We start from the raw sequence: 26,877 nt of genomic DNA, 5'->3' as shown, positions 1-26,877 counted from the left end.
ACACTGAATAAATCAGTTTCAACGTAAGAATCAGTGTTTTTCTGATGCTGTTCACCATGTTGGCAGAGGGTATAGAACCCAGCTGTTGCTAACCTTAGCTCAGCTTGTTTCTCTGATAACTTAAAATTCAGACATCTAAAAAAGTAAATTTATGACAACTTCTGGCAGACAACCATACTGCTGATGCTTGCGAAAGAGGGCTGTGACGCCATTGGCAGGATATGGTGCTATAATGAGCATGTCCTTGCTTAAAATTATTAATTATTTTGGGTATGCACATTGTAAGAAACATATGTGATAATCTATGTACACAAGTCAACAACATATATGTTTTTAGACATGCTTAAAGCTCACATATTATACTATTAAGTGAAACGTTACAGTTGCTGAAATAATTCTGGATCCTCCTAGGACTGATATGAGGTCTTTTAATGCCTGATGAGTACTTTACACAAAGAGGTTATTGTTATTAGTAAAAGTTAAGGTTTAACTTTTACTCATAACAATAACCTCTTTGTGTAGCTGCTCAGCTATTAGCTATTATCAGCCTTTGTTTTGAGATACAACTGCATTGAGTGGGGAGACTCATCCTCTTCTTTGGCAGCTCAAGCTAATGTTAAGGCTACTATCTACTGCAGCCAGGTAATAGCTGCTTCAGTAGAGGTGAAGGTAAAGACTGATTGAGCTTCAGACCAGCAAGAGAGACGCTAATGGACCCCAGATTGGGATTCCCTGAGCAACGCTTGGTCAGAGACATGTGCGACTCATAATTGATGTGTCCATTACCAAGACTCAGTTGTAATTATAGTCAATAAGTCTCTGTAAATGTGTTAAAGCTTAGGCTAAAAGCATTGGAGGTCCAAAGAGAGGTGGGCTAATAATTTAAAATAATCAATGCAGACGTATTCAAAGCCTTTAATTTCCCTTGTGTCTGTACGTCCATGTTTGTGTATATGTGTGTGAGCGCTTGTACGCCGAGTGAACGTGTGTATATGTCAGCCTTCATGGCTAGCTGATTATCCTCAATCCATTAAGATTTATCTTGTCATTTATAATGCAAAGCAGGGCTGCGTTGGTCAGGGCTTCAGCTGGGAAATGTCCGGCAGGTTAAGAATATAGGGCGCTCCATTACTTTTCCCTGACCATGTGTATTAATTGCTTTTAAAATCAACTTAATGCAGGAACGAGATGTGAGGGCGCCATCAATAAATGCCCTTCTCTGCCTGCTATGGTTCATCCCCCTTTCAGCCCAAACTTTAATGGGACTTTAATTGAAGTCCATGCTCTGTGCTTCCCATGGCTGTACATTATTGTATGTGTGTGTGAAGTGTTTGTTGTATGGGAGATAAAATCAGACTTAGTGACAGTGGATGGTTTGTGTAGGTATTGTAGCTTTAGTTTGAAAACCCAGAGATAATATTTTGTGGGTGTCCTTGCTGAATACTGGTGAAGTACTTAAAACAGTGTGCTGATTTCACTCCATTATGTCATCATATGCCTATAAATGCAGTGGGCTAAAAATCTGCTGCAATAAAATATTTTGATCGCCTTTTACTTCAGTAGTATCAAAGCAATAACCAGTGTATGTGCAAGGCAGAGGAATAATTTCCTTTTTAAGAAACGTGTTTTGTCCTTGTATGTAGTATGTATGCACATGTCACCTTGTGTGCCCAAAGTCAGATTGCTTAATGCTAAAAATCTGATTGCTTTAAGCTGTAACTATTGGAGGTTAAAATCCTGAAGATTAATGTCGAGCCACCACTTTCTTCTTATTAACGAATAGTCTATATGTATTCATAATTTTACCCTGTGTCATAATTCTTGAGTTTTGAGGTCACTTACTTAGTGTTACTTAAGAAAATGAAAGCTGTGACACTGAGGTCCCAACAGATGGCTACAAGTCAAGGGCACATTCTGAGGTTTCAAATGATGAATACTTTGTTTTGTTTTTTAGGTTTACCTCTTTTTATTCGATTGAGTTATGCTCTTGTTTATGAGATTACTTTCATTTATGCAGTTCTTATTTGTAGAAGGCACCTATTTCTCTTCATTTTGACAACATATGCCAGTTGTTATTATTGCTAAGTTCCCTCATTACAGTGAATTATTCACCTTTTATATGGTGGTCATTTATTCTGAGAGTTTGTTTGTGAGGCTGTGGAGCTGCACGGTGGGGGTCTGCCAGTTTCTGGGCTGGGAGCACGTCCAGATCCTTTTAATTAAGACCTAGTTTTTATTCACTTGATTAATCAGTGAAATCAGGAGACGGTAGTGGGAGGCTGCACACAGATTTGTCAATTTGTCCCTTAAAGGAAACGTGTACACATGCTTGCATTTTGCCAATGAGGATACAGCTGGAATTTGCATTTTGAGGTAAATTGGTCACTTTTTCACTGGAGTGAGCTGTCTGACCTCGGACTGAGCCTTAAAGTTAATGGACATACATGCCATGAATGCAAGTTTGCACGCAGGATTTGATATTTGTTTGTAGAAATAACTTAAACTGTAAAACACATAGAACTTTCAAACACGCAGGTTTATTTTAATACCGAAAATTTACAGAATTTGATATTCTGTCAAATAAAGAAGCATTTAAAAGCACGTTTAAAGGGATAGTTCGGGATTTTGGACATACTTGCCAGTAGTGCAGTGGATGCAAAGCTATAAACTTACTTCTAATGCTCCGGTGGCGGAGTTCTGGCCGGTTCCTATCATTGAATAGATATAAGGAGTCATAGGACATTAAAATCTCCATTGAAAGCAATATCGTTCCCAGAGACACCTTGATGACGGAGGACCTGTGTCAAATTTAAAGTGGATGGCACTTGTAACATGTAGTACAAGTCAAAGACCATTTGCAACCTGATCCAGGGACAAATGGGGGAGGTCAAAGTGGGCAATAGGAGCATACATAATGTTAATACAGTTCCAAAGGAGTTTTAAAGGATGAAAAATAACTATCCCCATCACTCACCTTCAAACTAATATGTGCATGGAATTTTTGAAAAAGTATGTTTTTGAAAAGTTCAAAGCAGATCCAAAGTGAAAAGAGAAAGTGTATTGGACCAAGACTGAAATATTAACAGCTCTGGATGTAATTGCTGTTTTTTTTTCCATGCCATTGCCTCGTGCTGCAGTGGTCACCATGTACGGTAGGCAGTAGAGGGTCTGGTGAAACTGTGTACCCAGAGGGAACTCTCCAGGCTTCACAAGTCTTTGGATGCGCTGGCACACGACCACAAAGAATACTCTGGAGGACAACTCCTCTCTCAGGAGAACTGTTGGGGAGCTGGGGTGGGAGCTGGCCAAACTTGATGAGGACAACAAGCTTTCCAACAGACTCTCCTGAGGATGGCAGAGAGTGTAAACACCAGTGATAAATGCGGTGACCAGATCTTTGAACAGTGGCTTTTTTTCACTCCCACCGCAAGAGCAGTTTTCCCTGCTGTGCCCCATGGACACTGGCCTGCGGCTCTTCTTCAAGGTGTGCAGAGCCACAATTTTCCTCACATTTGCCGTTATTGCTGAATGGGAAATCCACTCTTACCCATAGACCATATAAAAGCAGTTGTTGCAGTGACTGTCACTCATTGCTTTGTTGACTATGGTTTTAAAGGTTGGAGTTTGGCATTTTGAGTGTCGTCTATTTTTTTTTTTGGAGCCAGAAGTGACCCATTTAGATGAGCATATGCAGCTGGGGAGGAGGATACTGAGTTACCAGCTAGTGCTAGCTTGTTAGCATGGTTAGCAAGGTCTGTCTGTAAATTAAAATGAACAGCTGATTATTAACAGTGTCGTTAAATACAACCAAATAAAGAACAAGATAATTTTAGGTGACCAAATGTTACAATTAACATAAATATATGAAATATGGCATGAGCATTATTAACAAAATGAACATCATGCAGTATTGAAGAAGACTTGAAACTAGTGATTGAGAAAATCTATTGAGAAGTAGGTTCTTTTTCACATGGACAACTGACTTGTTATTTGCTGCCAGTGGAGTCGCCCCCTGCTGGCCCTTTAAGAAAAATGCAGATTTAAGGCTCTTCTGCCTTGGCTTCACTTTTTAAGACCAGGAGGCTGCCCCTTGCTCATATCTCTATAGCAACTTCATGAAAATCATCAACCACTAATCTCTTTACAGACATTTTTCTGCAGACCATGAACCCACAGCCCAGAGATGGTCATGAATGCCCAGATGCGCAAGAATGTTTATGAGGATTTTGGAATTTTGCACATATCTGGGCACATGATTTGCATTGGAATGGGTTGGATGGCAAATGGAATGTTAAGTTAAAGGAGTTTCTTCAGCACCATTACAAGGACATTCAGATTGCGAATGGAAAGAAATTAGAGACAGTGAAACACAATGAAATTACAGGAAGGTGGATCCCAGGACAGAAAAGACTTACTGTACATCCTGTCTTCTCTTCAGGATTATGACAGTCACATAGTTGTAGAGTATATATTTAGATACTTTGGTGCTTATTGGTTTTTGAAAAACAATAAGTCCCAGTGTTAACAACTGCTGTACTTCCTTTTGTATCCGAAGGAAGAGGGCATGGTTCGATTTGTTTTAAACTATTTAAAAGATTTTCTTGGCCTTTTACATTACAGCACTATACCACAGTTAAGCAGACATACCCAAAGTTGCCCTTCATACTCTAGCTTGCAGTCACAGTATTTTTTTATTTTTTTATGTTTGTGCTGAGGTGCACAGGTGAATTTCCCTCATATAAGATCATGTGGCACTGCATTAACTATGTTCTCATTCACTTACTGTATCGTAAAAACAGGCAGGGTGCAGTAGTTGAAAATAATGTGACGATAAAGAGGAATTTTGACTGGATATCTGTAACCTTGTGTGTGACAGATTATGATAACTTATACAGTGCTTGCTGTGTAAACGGTGTGAACAATGCTAACTGCAGAAAGAAACCTAACAAAGCAGACATTTATCTATATGAAATTATCGTGTATAATATCTTCTTCTGAACCTGAAGATTAAAGCCAAGGCTGTGGCAAGAGTGTGTGGCATGTGCAAGGCCTAAGACATCACCTTGTGTGTGTGTGTGTGTGTGTGTAGTGAAACATTACATGAGGTTCTTCTCTCCTCTCAGGAAATGAATTAGTCATTCCCTGTCTCATCTGGGATGTGAGGGAGCCACATCGCCCCTATGTGGATGGCAATATTAATTTAACATGACACTGCATTGATGGTCAATTTCAGTTTCACGGAGGCTGTTTAAGTGGAGTGGTGGAGTATTAATGTGATAAGATGTGGGAACTGAGGGACGTTACATCTCTCTCCTTTCTGCCATGTCTCATACTCAGCCAGCCATCTGGACAAATCAGCTCCCCACACGCCTCTCTCTCACCTCAACTTTAGGTTGTGTGTGTGTTTGAATGTGTGTGAGTGAGAATGATTGTCTCTCCTTCTGTTTGTCCATGGGTGGTTATGTCTTGTGAATTTAATGTGTGTCTGTATATGCACATGCATAGGTGTGAGGTGGGGTTCTGAATCTAGATGATGTAGGTATGTGTAGGTGTGATGGTGGGTGTGGTGTGATTGTCTGTCTTTTGTTTTTTATTTTATGGGTGTTGATGATTGTGTTGTGTGATTGTGTGTGTGAAAGTGTCTGCACATTTTTAGGTGTGAAGTGTGCAGTTATGTATAGGGATTTTATGTGTTTATCTGCCTTTTATTCATTCTTGCGTGTGTGTGTGAGCCTTTGCGACTGTGTGTAGTGGTCTGTGTGTATGTGTGTGTAGTATACTGTAGGGACATGTGAAATGAAGAGGCTGGCTTTGCTGTTGCCCATGTGTGGACCCCCCCCCCCCCCCCCCGCCCGCCCCTTGTGTTTATGGGCCTTGTTAGCACAGGCTTGCCTTTCAATCTTCGTTACCAGCTTAAAATTCGATGTGTCGTACTTCCAGCTCACAGCAAGTGAACCGTGTATGAACGAATTAGTAATCTACACAAAGTGCTTAATCAAATCAGCGGCTGCCCCTGGAATAAATATTGTAGAACGTCTTGGGATATTCACTGCGAGAGGGTGAGGGTTTGCTCATAGATGCGTACATGGATATACCAGGCTGCCACTTAGATTGGAGTGTCGCACTGTGTGATGTTGGCCTGAATCGGCCCAGCCTGACACACAAAATATCCTCTTTAGTTGCCAAATGCACATGTTTAATTTTTGTAATAATGTGTATGTTTTGGTTAATTATTGGAGTTCAAATGAGTGTTTTTTGTTTTAAATAAGCAGCTGTTTTTTCTCCGCTAAATCTAAAGTTCCCTCTTTCAACTTGAAAGCTGTTTGTGCGTCACACGGATAGCGCAGGCATCAGCCCTCGCAGCTCTGCTCTTAAATGACGAATGGCATGCAGAGGCTCTGCCACTCTTTCAAACGCTACCCCGCCCCCTGGACTTATTAATGACAATAATTAGGGAGAAACCTCCCCGAGAAGCCCGCCAGAGTGATTAGCGCTTTAATGATGGAATGGGAGGTAGTGAGCGCACACAGAATTGATTTACGTATTCGCCCTGACCTTTGGAATCCAATTTACGCATCCACAGGCAAAGGAAGAGTAGGTAAGAGATGAAGGAGAGTGACAAGGATAGATAGAGAGTGAAGAAGACACACTTGGAGTGTGACTGTAGTTTTTTATAGGGACTGTAGTAAGGGCATCTGTTTTTATAATTCTGAAGTGATTTTGTGGCTGTGAAGTAGGTAGAAGTCCTCGCACAGAACTAATAACAGTCTTACATGCCTGGCATTGAAAAATTATCTGTAATGTAATATCTGATTTCTGCCCTGAGGGTTTATAGTCATGTTTTATTAAAATTGCCACCTTTTTCTTTCAAACATATTATTATTGTCAGATATGAACTCTCTTCATACTTTGTTTTGCAGGATCCAAACCCTTCAAGTGCAAGATCTGCAACTTTGCAACGGCTCAGCTGGGAGACGCCAGGAACCACGTGAAGAGACACCTCGGCATGAGAGAGTATCGATGCGACATCTGTGGGTGAGTGACAAGGACCAACATCTTTAAAAGTGATGAAAACTAAAAAAAAAAAAAAAAAAAAAGGTAGGATAGGATATTAAACTGGAGAGCTGAAAAACTGACATTTGCAAGAAGTGAAACAAATGCTTTGCTGTGTTAAAACTTAAGTAACTTTGGAGACTGATGGAGTTCAAATGATTGGAGAATGGAACACTCAAACTGAAGCTCTGGTACTTTTCCACCCCTTAATAACCAGTGTGACCCTACTCAAGCATTTAAGTGTGTGTATGTGGGTGTTAAACTGATATTGTTAATGCTTATTAGGCCAGAAACAGAACTTATTCAGCCTGATCTGTTAAGTTCAGGACCAATAACTGAACACTAAGATCAGGGGGGCTCAAAGTTTTGAGCATGACAAAGTGCCAATTTAGGGAACCAGCAAACTATTGAGGACAGCACAGAAAAAATGCAGTCATGATTTGTCCTCCGAAATCGCTAACTTTACTTATGAGCATTGATGACAGAGTTGCCAGGCAACCTGTATCTTACTACAAGTAGTTATTCCAAATTTGACAGAGGCTTATTAAGGAGGTGCAGTAAGATGCAGTAGATGAGTAGTGTATCAAATGTAAGTGATTGAAAGTGAAAATATTATAATGGACAGTGGAAGATTAAATTATAATGCTGCATTTCTTGTCACACAAAATATACTGAAATATATAGCAACTATGATTTCAATGAAAACATGATCTTCTGCTTTGTGTCAGTGTCTTATATTTATTTGGAAACAAATTTATAGATGGTTTAGGAGGAATTTAGTACAGTTTCCAGAACAGCTTTCATAGTTATCTGGTAAAAAATTGTAACTGAGAAGCAAACCAATGACAGTCAGCGAACGGTTGTGTTCCTCCCATCAGGTAGGTTTTATGTTGGTGTGTCATAAGAAATCTGATAATATCTAGCGTACATAGTTCCCAACCAATATGGTCTTTTTGAGACAAATACCAATTTTATGATAATTAAAAAAAATTATACTGAATTGGTCTCATGTAGTAAACACTAATGTTCATTACTAATGTTTAGTTAATTTATTTTTCCGTATATATTTTAATAGTAGATAATGGCCTTAAAAAAAAAATCAAACACAGGACATACCTCTTCATAGTGCTTTTTCTTAATTATATGAATTTAATACAATTTGAAGCAGTTTCTGTAATTTTGGACGAATGTGCAGAGATAAATAGGAAGGTAAAAAAAAATGGTGCGTGTCATTTTGAAAGTTGCATGCACCAGGGTCGTGTATAAAGAAAAAAAAAAAGTAATATTCTGGTTGAAGCTCTAAATAAAGTTTAATATAAAGGCAGTTGTTTATTTAGGGAAGAAAACTTTGTTATTTAATATTGAAAAAAGCTGACTACAGTTCAAACATTTCAATAATAGAGTCACCTTATGCATGAAAAAACATTCTCCAACCTTTAACTGGTCCCAGACCTTTCTTAAAAAGACACATTTATTGCTCCCAGTCAACTTTCCATTCTGAATTAAATAAAGAGTTTATTTTACCTTCCTTATCGTTTCAGCTGTACAAATACTCCTAATTGGAGGTTTATGTAGGTAACTAGGAGCCTATAAATACCCAGTAGTGTCGAAGCACAGTTATATCCCACTACCTTGTACCCCCTACATGTAGACCATATGTTGTGTTCGGCTCGTTTCATTCCCGTGGTAGACCTCCTCACTGCCTTGCCATGTTCAAATGGACGTGTTAAGCTGTTTAACATGCAGTCGGGGAATAGAGTAAATTGTGGGATTTCCAGCTTTGTGCCATCGAGCTTCTGCGGCTACGCTCTCGCTAAGATGAAGACATATGTAGAGTTATTAGTTTCTCCCTCTGTGTAATTCTGTGTAAACCGTTCCATTTAGTTCAGTCGCGGGCCGATTTTGTTCTTCTAAAGCCGAGCAGAGCGAATGTGTTTATTTGCTCCCGCTGATGTTCGCAAACATATTACAGCACGAGCAAACAAGCTTTGGTTTAAACACAGCTTCTCCTTTAATGAGAGGAAAGGCTCATGTTTCACAAGCCCTCCAGCTGAAAAAGCCCTCTCTTCTCCCAAGTGCTGCAAATGTGTTGGGCTTTGACCAAGCGTCTAGCTTAACATACACACACACACACACACACACACACACACACACACATACACGAGCAATACATACAGAACAGTTCCCCAATATGCCTTTAAATGGGACTACTAAATACAGCCCCCTAGTTTCACAAATCATGCGGATGGAGGAGCCGTGTGCTGCCAGTGCCAGCCACCGGTGACAAATCGGCCCTGTGTGTGCTTTCAGTACTGACTGATCACCAGGCCATCCCTCCTCTTGACTAAAGAGCAGCAAACACAAAGAAACCCCCAGAAACACCCTCATTAAGGCCAGAGCCATACATACACATAGCCTGCTCCCCTTCCCAAACTTCTCACGTCTGATGATATGTCCTTAACCTGAATCTAAAGCGCCGCACTAATGGATGGCCATGCATCGGGGTATAATGTTTAAAGTTAGATTAGAGCGCGATTAAGTTCTGCGTACTAAGGATACAAATGACGGCGCAACATTTCGTAACAAAAAAGTATTTTTTTTTATTTGTTTAGAATCACAATTAATCATTTCAATTAACACAAGACTATGTTAAGGCTGCTTTTTTTCTTGCATTGTAAAATTTAGGTTTCATTAATTTATTCCATGCTTACAGGCTCTTGGGCCTCCATGGGGCATGGAGTTTTGCTGGTTTGGTTTATTGCCATTTTGTTTAGAGCGTCGGCTCAGCATATTGTATGTGTGTTTTTTCTTCCTGCTCTTTAAAAAAAAAATTCCCCCCTCATGCCATCGATTGCCGCGTTTTCCTTGTTAAAGTTTCAGACTAGAAGATTATCTCGGCCCTGACACAGTGATCGAATGGATGCGCTGCACCTCGGCTGTCCACCTCATTTTAGCTTCAGCGCACCGCCGCCGGTCTCTTCTCAGGAGCTTGGGGAGGGGGCTGCGGGGGAACTTGTTGATAGTTAAAGATCATATTGTTGTGGCATTTAATTAACAAATGCAAATGCAAGGCCAGGACAGATTGGAACCCCTTGACCATGCTGCCAATCAAACCTGAGTGGGCTGGTCAGTGCCTCGCTCATCATCGCTAACACCTTATAGGCTTTCTGTCTCCTCCTCACCATTTCTCTCACTTCCTCTGCACATCTGTGTCCACGTTTATCCATTTGCCTATATATGTGTCTTTTCTTTTAAAAACAGACTGATCTGTCTTAATTTGCCTATAAAGAACTCTGAAGGTGCAAAAACAGCAGAAAAACAAAAATTGGCTGTTAGCATACAAGATAAGATTTCTCATATTTAATTGGTTAAAAAAATTCTGCAGCTTGTGAAACGGCAGATTCTTGCATTTCCTCACGGCGTGTTTTGTCCACAGTGGGGCTCAGGCCACTTAATGAGCCTCCTCCTGCTCTCCTCCATCATCTAACAGAAAGGGCCTGGATTCAGCATTTCCACCCTCCCGCTCTCTCGTCCTCCCCAAAGATGCAATGGACATCCAGTGCTGTTGTAGGTGTTAAATTATGCATAAACAGTCTAAATGCTTTGAGGCATTGGTTTAATATCTCAGCCCGGGCCTTAGAAGTATTAACACTATCATGGACATGGATTGTCCTCTTGTGGACTGCCGTTTTTATGATTATGGGTCATAAGCTGCCCGTTTCCTAGTGTCACTTCAGGAATTTGAACAAAACTTAAAAAAACCTTTTGCATTCTCACAACACAAAAAGTTTGCGACGTGCTAAAGTTTGTCTTCTCTGTGGAGGAGGCTGCATTGTGTTCTCCCTTTCCCTCCCTTTCCTTGTCTCAGTTTCCTTGACTTAGTGTTGGAGAGAGTATATATAGTCATGATTTCATGTTGGGTGTTGTGTGTGTGATTTGACTGTTAACAGGATGGGGCTGGCTCATGTCAGGGTTTTTATGTCCCCCCTGTCTTGTGAGATTGTCTGGTCTGTTCCCAGAATAGCCCATCAGTTCCGCCCTGCGTGGCTCATCCGCTGTAATGTGCCTTAATGCCCGGGCCTGTATGAGTAGTGTGAGGCCTGGCAGTGACAGTGGAGGAGCATCTTAGCTTGCTGCTTATCCAGAGAAAGCCGTCACTTAACTCAGCCCCTCTATTGTCTATCCACACCCCTCTCCTTCTCCCCTGACGTGATTCTCTATAATCCTCCAACAGATTCTGGTTAGAACTCCCTGAGAACTATTTTTATGTTTTTTTTCCTCCCTTCCTCCCATTTAAACATTAATGGTTGTTACAGATGAAGAGAGGGATCCCTATGAGGATGATTATAATGTCACTCCACTGATCTCCCGCCGCCCCGAAATAATTGTACATCATCGCTTCATAACGTGTCAGAGGGACACGTTGGTGGCGTGCAATTAAAACCGCAGAATATAATACACCAAATTACTGCCTGTCAGGCCTATGAACAACACACTCGGTGTTTGAGTTACACTTAATCATCACGTACATTAGCGATTTCGCTAAGATCCCTCCACCCCACCCCCTCCGCTCATACAGCAAGGGCGTGAAACACACTGCTCCTTACAGGCTGAGGGATTGTGTCTGCGATACAACAGGGTAGCTGCATATTTGTGCTAGAGTTAGACCTTTTGGAAGCTCATAATGTCCTAAATGATTTAGCTGTTTGTGACCAAGAGTGTGCACCATGTGTTTGCAGGAACCGGAAGAAGAAATTTTCAATTCATTAACACACAACAGATGTAAAAATGAATATTTTCCTTCAACAAATCAGATTCAATAAGTGTTTGCACATTTCATTACTACAAGGGGCCCAACTGAAACATTCACAGATTACTGATGTTGTGGTTGATATATTGAGTTAGCTAGAATGAAAACATACCTGTTCTATTTGGATTGTGCACAGAGGTACTCAAATACCACAAGTAAAATAACTTTATCAAAAATATTTAAGGTTATTATATAATTAACACAAAGTGTATTTTATTGTGTCCCAATTGTAGAAATCAAAAATAATAAAAAAATAATAAAAAAATAAAAATTGCTAAATAAACATGAGTCAATCAATTGCTGACCATTTAACGAATAAATAAAAAATAATTAAATATCTATATGACACAATTTCTAAGCTTCATTTTCTGCATTATATGTTCTGAATAAAATATGTTTTTATATTAAACATATACGCCCATACCAAGGCACTGATATGTCTGTGACAGGCAGATGGTCAGGCTCTAACTAGTACTTTAAATCAACCTTCAGATGCCTGTAAATGTGTAGTTTTAGGTATGTTAAGTGAAGAATCTAAAGCATAACTACCTCAAAGAAAACTATTCACTAATCTTTTTTGTATTTGAATGTACCTCATGATTTTTTTTATCAGGCCTAAAAGTTGTCAAACTAACCTCAACAAAGGGGTTGTGCCCTCCAGTGTTTCCCTGAACTTTTGTATAGATAAGGGGCAACCACATATATCTAGTAGTGTTTGCAATCCTATTCCAAATGGGTAATGCCCTTTTTTTAACTTGTTTTGAACCACCTAAGTCATTTGTTCTCATCAGACATAGGGCCAGTATTTTGTCCTATCAGGAAGATGTATTAATGTTTACTGCTTTGGACACTTAAGAGTTTGTGTCTGGGAACATGGTCCTTGTCAGTCAGTGTAGTCTCCTTCACCAAAATAAACACATTTTGCTCTGATGCATTTAACTAAATTTAGTGTGCCATTATCGGAAATGAAATAAGTAACGCTAAAGGTCATTTGGAAAATAATGCAGAAAGGCTGGTCTGGAAAGGTTAAGTATGTGACGGAGCTGTTCTGATGATAACGAGGGCTGCGTATGGCTTGGAGAGCTCGGCATTCTGGTTTGACTCGGCACTCTGCGATCGCTCTTTATGACCGAGACAGCTTTACAGCCCGTTACCCCCCATAACACGATAAAGCGCAGCATAATGGATTGGATGTGTTTAGTAGCCTTGGGCTGATGTTTGTAAAATTAATGTTTTTTGCAATAGAAACACACTCATGCACAGGCACACATGCACACACTGGAAAAAGCAAGAGAGGAAAAAGAGAGGAGAGATAGAAATCAACTCTGGACAGCATCGATGTATCAATATAAATCCAGCAGTGTACAGTTTTACACTTTTTATACTTGTTTTGGAGGTGGATTGTCAGATGTTATTTCCTCACAAATGTCGTGTCCTCGCAGATATCTCTCGGCTCAAGAGATGACAACAAACATATGGCTTCATTAGTCGGGCTTTGGATTACGGGCCCAATACTCAGCAGAAATGCGATGAATGCTATTAGATTTGTGTTTCAAATTACACAGAACAAGTACTTGAGGGAGATAAAGTCTGTTTGCTCAGTCAGTCTCGTGTTGGTGAAAGGATGCTTTTGAAGAGTTTGAATGGGACCCCACACAGCATCTCGGAGCGCCAGAGACAAAGAGAGAAATCTCTGTCAGCAGATCAGTCCTATTAGGTTTTAATAACAATCTCATATTCTTTAGTGGGCCCAGAATGGGGGCCTGGGGGCTTCATAATCAAAGCATTTCACTTTAATCAAAGACAAACAAAAACAAACATTGGGTCCAGACACTAAACGGCAAGATCAGTAGTTAAGCTAGGGAGCCAACACAGCACATAGGCTTATGATAGTAAGTTATACTACTCCTGAGGACTGTGTAACTTAAGAGGCCATTGTCGGCACTATGTATGATCTCACTAGTTTCTTTTCTAAAACATTAAACTTCTTGTGGCTCCAGCCTTTCTCAGCATTTTATCACTTTTTGTTATTGTTAAATCTCAACTTGCAGGACAAAATGAAGTAGAAGTAATTGGAAGTAATTACATAAAGTAGCAGTCATTTTTTGTCTTAAAAAATGCATCTTCATTGCATTATACTATATACTTTGAATTTCTAAAGATTAACATCAGCTAACAGAGGCGAATTGGCTCCATTCTGTAGAGAAACGTGAGTAAAGTTTGCACCCTTCCGTCTGAAACCAAGTCCCCACAAAAGAAGTGCAAACTTTATACTTTAAAGTAGTCGAATTATTTTAAAAATGTTGCTGAACAATCCATTCTATAGAGTTAATCATGTCATAGGTATATTGTAGGAGAAAAAAAAAACATAAAGAGGGGGAAGTTAATGAGTGATTAACAACAGCAATTAAAAGATGAAGAGGAAGGCAGATGAAAAAAGGGGTGTAATTAAAATATCAGTCCTCTCATTGTCAGAAGTGCGAGTGTCATCCATTGTGCACTTATTAAAAAGCTGGGGTGGAGGGGAAGGAGCAAACGGCGCTTAATTCCAGCAGCCCAAAGTGTCTGGTAATCTGCCCATGGATGGAGCTGGAAAAGGCTGTAACTCATGTTTAAGTGTTGGGGCCGTGTCATTGCAGGTTCACAGTCATGCATTTCTGTGTTGACACCCATCGGGGCAGGGGATATTTGGCAGTCAGGAGTAATTTAACTTAATTAATGGGATGCATATTTGATGGAGGAATAAAATATCCCGGCTCAGCAAAGTGGAAAAGGGGAAAGATTTAGTGGGAGTTAAAGGTGGAGGGGAGAGTAATTTGTGCATTCAGTTACCGGCTGCTTGAGAGACAGAGAGGAAGAGAGCAAAGGAGAGAAGGGAGGAGAGAGAGAGAGAGAGAGAGAGAGAAAGGGAGAGTGGGCTGATAAAGATGGCAACCGGGAGTGAGGAGGAAGGGAAGGGGAGGATGAGAGATGGATGGTTGACACAAAGCTGAGCTGATATGTAGAGGGGAATGGGCTGTCCCTCCATTGAGAGGGCCATCAGACTGACAACATTTGATTTAATTGATATCCGGACTGAACCCTTCCTCAGCGCAAACAGACACATTACGCTGGTTTGCAAACTTGTGGCGGAGCTGCCGGCTGCCGAGGGCCTTTTTAATATTCATGAAGGGGCTTTTAAGGGTGTTCTGCAACAGTCTCCTCCCTCCGCCACTGCCACGGCCGCCCGCTTTTCCAACATGTCTTTACTACCAATACACACACTTTACCTTCCCTGTGCTCGCAGCAGACACGCAACACGCTGGTTCTCCCAGACTAACCCGTGGCCTGACGAAAAGCTGTCACGCTGCTCTTAATCTCCCCTGGCACTTTTTAATTGACTTCCTGTAGGTATAGATTATTTTCACGGCGAGTCTGCCACCGAGATGTTTGATACCGTCCCGGAGACTGGCATCTGGGATGCTTGTAGCTCACCATAGATGACGCCGTTATCTTGGTCTCTGTCTCTCTCTCTTTCTCCCTCTCTTCTTCCATCTCTCTCTCTCTGTGTGATGGCCAGACTTATTGGGGGAACGGGGGAGAGGTAAAATGCAATCAGTCATTGCCATCATCATAATTGAGCTGATGTACCTGCTGGGAGTGCTGGGGAAATGTTGGCTTGGGTGGACGGGAGGCTCTTTGTGTCTGACTGAAACTGTTAGTAGCATCAGACCGATATACAGGGCAGGTATTGGCCCTCAGCTAAAAATTGGATGTCAGCCAAGTCAGTTTGTGCTTTCCAATTGATCTGATGGATATGATGTAGTTTGTTTGATTACATAGTGTATTTATTGTTGAATTAATCAACACCATGCTGCCTGTCTGAGGTAAGCTCTTAAGTCTAATGAAACAATTTGATCAGATTCCAAACAATTATGCATGGATTATTGTTATGATTACTAGATGGGTCAAGTCAAGTTCATTTTTATAGCCCGGTATTATTTATGATGTCTCAATGAGCTTACAAGCTCACAACATCAGAAACACAGGCTGGTCGATGCAATATGTACCCACCCGATGTAATTAATGGAAAACATGGCTTGCTTACTCTGCCTCTGATAAGCTTACCCAATATTTTTACCTTAACCTACTTGACCCCTGTTCGGTGGGTACTGCCTAGCATCCACCAACTTCCCATCTGTGTGCAAACAGGAGCTAGGAAAAGGAAGACAGAAGTGGACCGGACACAGAAACGCAGTTTTAAAGCTAGAAATACAAGCATGTTGAAATCCCAGTGATAATATAATATGTTACATACCTATATCCATTGTCCAAGGCTTTTTTTCTCCATAACTGCAATGAAAATCTCAGATAAACACTGAGTCTTTGTAAGTTTTCAGATATTTTGGCCTTGAAAATGGTGACATTTCAAGTTATGAAATACTGGCACAAACTGTCTGCTGTCAGTGGCTTGAGTCCAAAAAACATTGTTCGTGATACAAGCCTTCATATCCATTGGTACGCCAAATACCACTCTCACTTTGTGTTTCACATGTGGTCTGGCCCACACATGCTCATACCAGGCACACAAGCCGACAGGGCCTCCTCCTACACACTACAATCTACCATTTACACACTTGTACACACAGAAACTTGTCTTTTCTATTATGATGAAGTCTGTAAGACTACATCATGATTTAAACAGGCTGGCTATCTTTAACATCATGTTTTGGTTCATATAATGGAGTCTGGGGGCTAGCAAGGATCCACTGGAATTATTTTCAGCCTGAGCTGTAGTCAAAACCAACCCTTGAGTCCAAGTCAAGCTGGTCCAGTTGAATCTGAGTCAAGATGGAGTTCCCAGCAAATCCAGTCCTATTCAAGACCATAATAGCCAAAAAGTGTCTTTCTAATGGTAATATAATGTTGAAGGAGTTAGGTTGGACAGAAATAATCCATCTAGAATCAAGATTGATCTATCTTCTAGCATCAAACTAATATAACACATCATGTCGGTAGAATTAGCCAATCAGGCTATCATGTTCTGTACCACTGATCCCAAATCAGTGCAAAGGAACAACCTGAGTTTGTTTCAGGCTGAGCTATTGAGAGCAAGTCACTTCTGAGTCTAACAAGGCATGAGAGACTGAGAGCCCTGTTTTCAACCCATGATGTTTTATATAATTAGATGTGTTGCACTAATTGAATACAGACTTATGGAGCTCAGCAAAAGGTATCGAGGTCATGTCCATACATCATATGATATCCCCCGTTGTGTTTACCTGCGTGGTTGTGTACATAAGAATGTCACCAATTTTTTTAGCCAATATGAAGCCATAAAAATAGCAGGGTCTTCCCCACCATTATAAGAATGTGGTGCAGCACCTACACATTGTATTTTACAGTGCTTAATGCGAGTGAGCAGAAAAAACTATTCTATGACACCTTTTTGCTGTCATTTCTGGTCATGCTGTATGTGTCTACTCGGCTTCCCGTCTGTGTTGAAGTTTCACAAACACCTGAACAATTAAAAGTTTATTGCTCTTTTAAAAGGGTGTATGGGCAATTTTATGCTATTTTATTATTTTTTTATATCAGTGGAATCCAATTGCCCTAAAATGACATTCTATTCTTTCTATATTTCTATATTCTTTATTCTTTATCAGGGGCAATTTATCCAGCAAATTATAGTTATTCTGACAGGCCTATAATGATAAAAACTTGACTCCTGCAGTATCAGACAGTTGTGTGATTGAGATATTATAAAAAAAACAATATCTAAGGACAAAACTATCCTCAGATGGTGTTTACTGACCGCAATCTTCATGAAAAGTGTTCCGTTTTGTGCTGCAGATCTATTTAGGGGTTACATAAGAAGCTCATTCTCTGCAGTCCATCATTTTGTAGCATCCTTCAGGCTTAATATCACAAGATCCAGATGATTCTCAGATTTATGAAGTGATATTGACCATTGTCTATGCGAAACAGATAATAAGCCGTGATGAATGGCTGACATTAGTGATGAAATTACATCAACCTTAACAGGCTATTGTATTAACACACCTAGCCGATCCCACTCCTCCCCACTGCCCGTTTAATTGATTAATTGCTGACGTGGATGGATGAGGGGTTGCGGGTCCTGAATCGGTGGCTGATTGCTAGTCAACCATAAACAGGAGCAGCCACAGTGGGCCCTCAAGGGCAATATTCATGCTCCCCAACCTTATGGTGATTCCTTATCCAGCTCTGACAAGAGGAAAAATATTCGGCCATAAAAACGCTGGTATCACCGGGCTGACATATAAAGCCCTCCGTCACTCCCTCCCTCTCTCTCTCTCTCCCCTTGCCTGTGTTGTGTCTCCTTTAGCTCTCAGTTCGCTCAGCACACCCGTCGGACTCTGAAATCACCCATCCTCCTCTGCATGTGTAGCTACAGTCCCTCAGGTAGCCCCAGCTTTAAATATGAGCAAATAATGGCGGAGTGAGTGATGCTGCCTGTGTCCTTGACTGGGATCCTCTGTGTGCTATAGCCACAGCTCACTGTCTCCGAGCCCCACGGGACGCATAAAACACCCTCGTAGAAAAACTCCCGAGGCTTGTTGGTGGCATCCGTTGGATGGATGCAGGGATGCAGAAAGGCAATGAGGTCTTTGTGTATGTTTATGCAAGTGTGTAAGGGGGGTAGATAATGTTTACACTGCTGTGTGTTTAATGAGAGGGGCACTGTGTCCACTTTAATGTGTTTGCATTTCAGATGTGGTGCAACAAAGTTATTAAAACGTTATACGGCATATCACATCTCTTTTATGTCTCGCTGTTTGTTTGCTTGCATCTTCCGTGGCCCCGCGAGCTGGTGTTTGGTTTAGTGGTGGAAGAGGTTAGGATCACGCTTTGTGGCTGTCACTAAAATGCCCCTCATCAGCACAGTCGCCACCAAATTGTGCCGAAGCTCCCGACAGGGGCAGATTGGGGTAATTTTTTGAGTCGGATAAAGCGTAAGGAAGGGGCAAACGGGTAGGGGGAGTTGCTTGCCGTCCAGTCCGGCATCTACAAGTGTCAGCCCTGCGGGAAAGAGGAGTGGACATGTTGCCAGAAAAGTAGAAGACCCCATTGTCAGCCACACTGTCTTCCCCCTGCCCACTGCACCACGTTAACCCCCGCGCCACCGAGCCCCTCCAGACCGAGGCGTAGGTCTGAACCCCTGCAGCCGGCCGTGAAAACGCTGACACATCGATTACCCCGCAGAAAAAGAAAAAGAAAACGTTGAGCGTGATGAGGAGGAGCGTGCCGTGTGAAGAGGAAGCATTTATTCATTTATTCTGTTTATTCAGCAAAACAAACAGAGGTCAGGATTATGCTGCAACACTGATAGCTCTGTGTCTATTACAGTTAAATTTCAAATTAGGGGGTTCACTCTGCACACTTTTATGGTCACTTCAAAGCCTGCTTGCTGCCTTCCAAGCCCCCCAGCAAAATCTGATTACTTAGACTTTTACAGTCCACATAAGCTTCAAGTAAAGCCAAAAAAAACTAATTTGTTTCTTTGACTCCAGTTTGGAGCTCAAAGAAACACTTGCTGGTGTTCTTGACTTGTTGTCTCTCTACTGAACATTAGATGGCGCCATTCAACTTGCTAGAAACCCACAGTCACAGACGTTATTTGCAATATTTGGCTGCCTGGTGTGTGGTACATGTGGATCTCTTGCATGAATGAAATGCAATTAAGATTCTATTCGTTTTGTTTAAAGGTTTGTTCAAATCTGTGACTCTTTTAGCATTTATCTCAATTGGTTTTGCTGTTTTAAAATAAAATACAAGCAGAACATGCATGGGTATAATTGTATAGGCTAGTGGTGATGTCAGAACTGGTGGGAGACAGATAATGAAGTTCTTATTTCAGATTTAGTACAGTTAATTAAATGTGTAGATGCCTACAAAAGAAGATGGCTCATTTAAATGTGCTTTAGTGTCAAATGCTTGCCAAAGTTCCACTTTCAAAAGTAGGAATTTTGTTAACAGAATGTTTCCCCTGGATCTTTGGCGAGAAGGTAGACTACCACAGTGGGTGTTAGTGCAGTTGTAAATGAGCGGAGTTGGAGGCTGGCCTTGTGGCAGGGCAGACGTAGCGTTCAGAGGGGTGTCCCTGCCGGTGCTGCTTTAACTAGGACAAGCCTCTCTATACCGGCGGACCTCAGGGGCCGATCAGCAGGTCTCAGGAGAGGCTCCCCGCACCGCCGTCTAACCAGGCCTGTCACGAGGGGGCTGATGCTGGGCTGGCTGGCTGGCTGGGTGTGGGGGCTGATGTGACGGTAGTGGGTGGGTGGGTTGGGTGGGGGCTGACATGCCGAGAGGGCAATTACAGCAAGGACAAAGACTACACAGTGATAAGTCCCCACAGCACCCTAATGAAGAGAGCAGGTTAGCCTGTTAAGAGGACTGGGGAAATGAGCGCGGTCTCAGCGCGTGTTTGTTTGTGCGCCAGTGTGTTTGTGTGTGTTTAACCTACCCGAGGAGGATACATTTTCTGAGGTCATGTTGCTACCATGCTCGCTAACCTCACTGACTGATGCCTTCCCAAGCTGGTGTTTTCCCCCTCATAGAGAAAAAGCAAACATGAAAGTGGAAACCAGTGCATCTTTAGGGAATTGTATTCCTGTGGCTGTGAGAAAGAAAGTCCCAATGCAAGCTATTAATAAAATGAAATCTTTAAAATATCATGCCTTCGGTGGGTAATGGTTGCACATTAGCGGATCTACAATTTGTTTTTATCACACCACTTAATGATTTTTTTAATAATATCCCACTTAAAAATTCAGTACATTATAAGCTGCATTTTATACGTGAAATAAATTGATGAGTGTGTGGGTCAGCAGTTGCAGAAAATATATTCTGGATGAGAAAAGCAGTTTAAAAGAAGGAAAGCGTTAAACAGAAAATGAAAACAGGAAAAGGAATAATTTCCAGAGAAGGATTAACTGCTTTCCTCTTTTGGTCACTTTTGCATTTTCCAGCCTGGATGTGATTATAGCAAGATCATGTTATCAGGCAACAGATCCCAGATGCACCAACTCTCTTCTTCTCTTCTTCTTACTTTCTTTTCTTCTAACCTTTTCTTTTTTTTGGGCGGCAGAGAGAGATGGTGTGTACCTGATACTGCTGTGTTGGCACACCCGTCTGGGATCTGATAAGAGAGCCTCTGGAGCGGTGCTTATTCAAATCAGTGCATGTTCACAGTGAATAGGAGCAGGTAAAGGCAATAAGATACAATGCGATAACCTTTGTGGAGAGGGAGAGAGAATAGTTTTACACTCTGTTTCACAGCTCTGCTACACTAGATGAGGGATTTTCAACAGAGCCTAATTGATTTGCTTTATCCTGATTTAACCAAAAAACAAAAACCTTTTCTCTCACTTGTGCGACTTAGAACGGATGTTAGAGGAGTTTATTCAGATTTGCGGTGCATTACAGCGATTTTATCATTACCCTTTTTTTATTTGCTTTGTAAATTGATCAGCTCTCAGCCTCCTCATTGACCGCGTTCGACTGCTGTTTTGGTGCTGCTCGTAAGTGTGTGTCTGCAGACTGGCCTCTCTACGAACGCGCGTGTGTGTGTGTAAATGTAAATGTGCACTTCCACGTTTATATTAAATACATATTCAAATGTCACATAATCAATTTAGTTTTTAACATTCGCCCACTGTAATCTCTTTAAGACGAACTTTAAGATAAAAGCAGAAATATGCGGGTGCTGCTTGTTTAGTGGTATGTCCGTATATATGTCACAAACATAAACATCACATTAAATCAATTTAATTTAATAACACTGATCCGCAGTGATCAGTTTTAGAGCCACTGTGCAGAAATCTGAAGTGAGGCTTAAAGCTTAATTGCGGAGTGGAGTTTGGTGTGCCAGGAGTCTCAGGGGGTGGAGGGGGGGGTTGTAACATATGTTACGTGCACTCAGTGCAAGACTCAGCAGTGATAGTTAAACATTGGGGTGAAATGCATCCTCCAAGGGCCTCCGTGTTAATGTGTTTGGCTTGTACTGAACTCAGCCCCTCAACATCCTTGCATTTAAAACTACGTCGCTGAAAAAACATCGCCCACACTGAGTGTGTTTTAATGATACAAATGATCAAGCAAATAGAAAAATGATGACAGTAAAAACAATAATTACAGTGGCTAATAATTATGATCCTGCTTTAAAACATAAATAATGATTTTTAATAGGTTTACCAATTTATTAAGAACAATTTAGCAAATTATTACTTACGTAATTTTTTTTTACTATTGCCTATTCAAATAGAAGTAAAGTAGGTTGGATTTAAATGGTGTTATTTGCAAAGTGAGTGTGTGTGTGTGTGTGTGTGTGTGTATGTATGTATGTATCTCTGTGTGTGTTAGAGAGAAAGAGAAAAAGAGAGTGTGCAGACTTGCTTGAAAGCAGTTTGATGCACATTTTATGGTCAGATGATAATATGCCGTGTGGTTATAACAAACAAAAGACAAATAAAATAATAAAATAATATTGCTATTCCTTTTAATATATATGTTTCGTTACATTTAGAGTGTTTTATCATATTAACATAAATTTTAACGCTTTTTTGATTCTGTATATATTGATATTTCAGAATTACGACATAATAAGATGATCCTGTAATTGCCAGTGTAGTAGGCTATTGTGCTGCTTATTACGGTCAGGGGTCTAATGTTGCTAAATGAATCTCTTCTGAATTTTCATATTGACTCTCACAGTATGCAGCCCACCAAGTGAATAAGATAATGAAACACCTCCTTTCCCCCCTTTGCAACCAAACACGACTAATCTAATATATTAGTCACCCATGCTCGTGTATGGGTGAGCAATTATTTAAAAAAGTTTCCACGCCGTGCCGGGTGACAAAGGGAATATGGGCAAGGAGTACTGCAGACACGTTTGACGGCTGCTCTGTGATGCTGATAGGCCAAACGGTGGTGGGAACCCGCCACTTTTAATCATGTGGAGGCTGACGGCTTTCATAAGAGCGGCGACTCTGACAACTCTAATAAGGAGAGGTGACAGAGAAACTTTCTGTGTTAGCGGGCAAAACAGAGGGGGAAGGTCTCCTCCTTTTTTTTTTTTTCTTGTTTTTTGTGAGTATGTTTTTTTTTTTTTGAGTATAAGAGACGAATTTCACAATCTGAGACTGGATTTGTGGTGAAAGAATGTCAGCATTAATAAAGGGCTTTGGGGACAAGGTCACACGGGTCCCTGTACAGCAGAGCACCCTGAGTCTGTTTGTGGCTTTTGAGATAGGCAAAACATGCTAAGACGTCTCCCCGTACATAAGGTAACCGACTGGAGTTTTGCCTGTCAATGTCTCATCGCACAGTCTAATTTATGATTCTTCAGCCTTTTTTATTCAAAGACAATCTCAGCTCTGGAAAAAAAAAAGAAACGAAAAGGAATGATGCTTTGAGGATATAATTAAAGATATCGTTCAAAGAACAACTTTTTGCATATTTGAATTATTACTGTCGTTAAAAACCACACAAAATATGGAAATATGATTGCCGGAAGCACATAAATCAATGATCAGCAAGGCCTCAGAGCCCAATAAATATGGGGAGTTAAATACTTTAAAATGCAAATCACATCTTAAAATTTGCATATGGATGAATTTAAAGGAAGTGTGCCTCCTTAAGACCCTCTGAGGTAGAAACGGGTGGAGCTGGGGGGGGTTCGGGGGGACACAGACAGGCAGCCGGAGTGTCTTTTTTTATTTTTTTCCCCCGTTGTCATTGGTCAAGTTGTTGGATCGTTCTAAATGATAGCAGCTGAAGTGGGCTGACAGACACGACTGCATCTCTTTTGTGGATCCAGAAAGTGCCTTAAGTGATCTGAATAATTAGGAGTTAATTATTCTTCATCCATCTAAATCAGAAAAGGACAGATATGGGAATGGAATTTATAATTTTAGCCCGACGTCCTGTCTTGTTCTAATGTGGTAAACTAAAGTGACTGTGAATAATACCTACTGACCTTCGAGTAATTACGCCTCGCCTGGCAATTTGCTTGCTGTTGCTAATTGAGGGTATTGATTCAGTGAGATTCATATTAAAAATACATATGTTTTATGGCTAGGATTTTTTTTCTTTTGGTTGTCTTTAATGTATTATTAATCCTTAGTATTTTTATTATTTTTTTTAACAATAATTAGCAGACAGGATGTGCTACACCGCGGGGTTGGAGTACTTTCTTTGTCCTACTCCTACCCACTGTTGCAGGTGCTGTATATTTTACCAAACTTTCTGCTGAATCTAAATTAGTTTTCGTGTTGTATAAAGCTCTACATCCAACAGCAGCTGTTTGTGTGAAGTTTATCGCCCAAACTGAAAAGTAGTACAATTAAAATTACTATATTACACTGACTATTTTTGCTCCCATCAAATGATAATCATGACTGCAGTAGCAAACAGTGATAAGTGTTGTAAATTGTAAATAATTCTCTGCAAGGCTTCCACATGAAGGCTATGATCCCTCTAGTTTAGCATAAACCCCCCCCGTGTGTTTTCCCCCCTCAGACATTTAAAGACGCTCTGGCGGCACCACCGGATCAATGGACATGATGTCTCTTTGTGCATTAACACTCAGGTTAGAGTGTTAGGTTAAAAACCTGCCCAGCACCTCCCCGGGAAAAAAAAAAAAAGACAAGAGAGAGAAAAATCAATTTTCCCTGTGGAGTCAGAGGGGCGATCTGTTTGGTTCTGAAGGCATCCCTTTACCAATATGTATGTGTGTGTGCGGGAGTATCGTGGGGGGTGGCCGGGACTGTCACTCGTGAGTGTTTGCATGTGTGAATGCCCTTCCTGTGGCGCCTGCAGGTATTGACCAGCACAGAGGACGAGGTGGTTCACTTCAAACGCATCTCTCCTCCCTCTTTAGCCCGTAATATTTTAAGCCCTATTTTCGACCAGCGGAGCTCCAGTGGCAGCTCACAGCCTCGTAATAACCCAGATAGGGATCGATGGCACTGGATTTAGGCACTTACCCCTGCTAAAACTGGTAAACTCATTTGTCTTTCCCGAGCAACGTTCTCTCCGTTGTTTAAGGAGACACTTAAAAGAATCCCCTGAATTAAGATAATGTGACTGTTGGTGTGTGATCAGGCAGGCTCAGCTGAAAGGACAAGCAGCTTTAGCTCTTTTATTAGCTCTCTGTTTAAGGGGCCATACATGTTTTGACGGAGTCCGACTCTCTTTATTTTATTTCTGTCATGCCGATTAGTGTGCCAGGGAACACCCGCTCTGCCCCCACACCCCTCCCCACTGGACAAGTGTGTGTAGTGTGTGTGTGTGTGAGAGAGACTGCGTTAAGCATGCCAGCTCTAAATGAGATGGACCAAAGTGTGATGGCCCTGCTGCTCCTTGTATTCAAGCCTACATGAACGCCTCAACACAAATTCTTGGTGAAGGACTCAATGGATGCCGTGAAATCATATTTGCTGTACAGCTAATGGCATGGGACTGGTTCTGCTAGAATGTTCCTCAGAGCAAGAAAACACGTCATTTGGCTATAATGCACATTGACCATTTGTGCTTTACCACGCACGGACCGCACACTGTATGGCTGTTGTAGTGCCACACACGTACACTTACACACAACTGGGAATTCAGACGCAAATATTTTTCAAATTTAGCCCATACATGTTAAAGTTTTTTTTCTTTTTTTTAAAGGAATTTTCACCAACCTTTGGATTACAATGTCAAACTTGCAATTCAAGTAAAACCCCCCCCAAAAAATCAGCAAATCAAGGGATACGCACTGTACGCCACCCACACAGCAGCAGCACATGAGGCAGTGTTTAGCACACAGGGAAGAGAGCCCATCTGAGTCTTTAGAGGTGCTGTTAAAGGTGCCTTGTCTGGGGAAAGTAGGACGAAGTGTCATGCTCAGTAGGGGGAAGAGAAAAAGATATTGTTAAAAACAAAAGGAAGGAAAGGAAAAGGCGTTTTGATGAGTCAGAAAAGTGACTCCTATGAGGAGAAAAAAAAACAGAAAAAACTTCCAAACTTCAAACAGACCTCACATTCCTTTTAGCCCACCTCCTAAAACGTACACACACACACATTCAACTCCCGCTGGCGTCACATGGGCGTCCCGTTCTCCCTCTCCTTCTTCCTTCTGCGTGTGAAACTACAAAGGGCCGTCCATCCGAAGGAGCCGCTCTGCTTGTGGGTGCCGCTGGGTGCTGATGCTGGTGGTAATTAGGCGTCACAACACTTAGGCCGGGTGTCTCGCGCAGCGCTGAATTCCTCCTGACATGACGGAGGGATGGAAGAGTTATTCAGCTCTGCAGCTTCTTCTGCTCTGCTGGTCATCTGTCCTCTTCAGGGCCCATCAGCCTAAACAGCCCACCCAACAAACACACACACATGCACACACATCCTGGACACCCCCCCCATTCCCACACACACACACACACACACACACACACACACACACCAACTCATCCAAGCACCCCGAGGCAGAAGAGAGAGGCAGTGTGTTAGAGAGAGAGATATCAAAGCCCTCGAGGGGTTAGGAGGGTTGAGGGGGGGTAGTTGAAGGGATGTTGTGTGTGTGTGTGTGTGTGTGTGTGTGTGTGTGGTTGGAGGTTGGTTTGGGGGGGTCTGAGTCAATACTCAGACCTCTGCATCACTAACTGTACAGACAATATAGATCAATATGAGGTGAAGGCACATATATTTTACTAATTACTGCAATAATTAAAAGGGTCTGTTGTGATTAAAATAAAATCAGTACGTGGTCAATTTTAAGCTAAATGGATTCAGACACAGTGGACTAATCCTGTTTCAGCCTTGTTGCTCCCTTGTCATAAAATCATTTGAGAAAACAACATTAGTGAAGTGAAGTTTGTTTTTTCACTCTCTTGATAGGTCAACCACAAGAAAATGGAATAACGTTTTCAGTTTATTGTTGTTGCCACAGCTGACAGTGCTGAAAATTGAGCATAGTATCACAATATTTTGCATGGCATTAATGTATCAAAACA

At 41.3% G+C, this 26,877-nt stretch overlaps 1 protein-coding gene across 2 annotated transcripts in view; it reads left to right on the top strand.

Moving 5' to 3' along the window:
- Positions 1 to 26,877, top strand: part of znf407 (zinc finger protein 407) — a 163,162-nt gene that overhangs the window by 5,671 nt on the left and 130,614 nt on the right. For both annotated transcript variants that reach the window (XM_059339677.1, XM_059339679.1), the window contains one exon: positions 6,921 to 7,035. In XM_059339677.1, coding sequence (XP_059195660.1) covers positions 6,921 to 7,035 — 115 coding nt within the window. The remainder of the gene's footprint in view (positions 1 to 6,920; positions 7,036 to 26,877) is intronic.

The sequence above is a fragment of the Centropristis striata genome, chromosome 8 (genome assembly GCF_030273125.1).
Source record: "Centropristis striata isolate RG_2023a ecotype Rhode Island chromosome 8, C.striata_1.0, whole genome shotgun sequence".
NCBI lineage: Eukaryota > Metazoa > Chordata > Actinopteri > Perciformes > Serranidae > Centropristis > Centropristis striata.
This window is presented reverse-complemented; position numbering and strand designations above follow the sequence as displayed.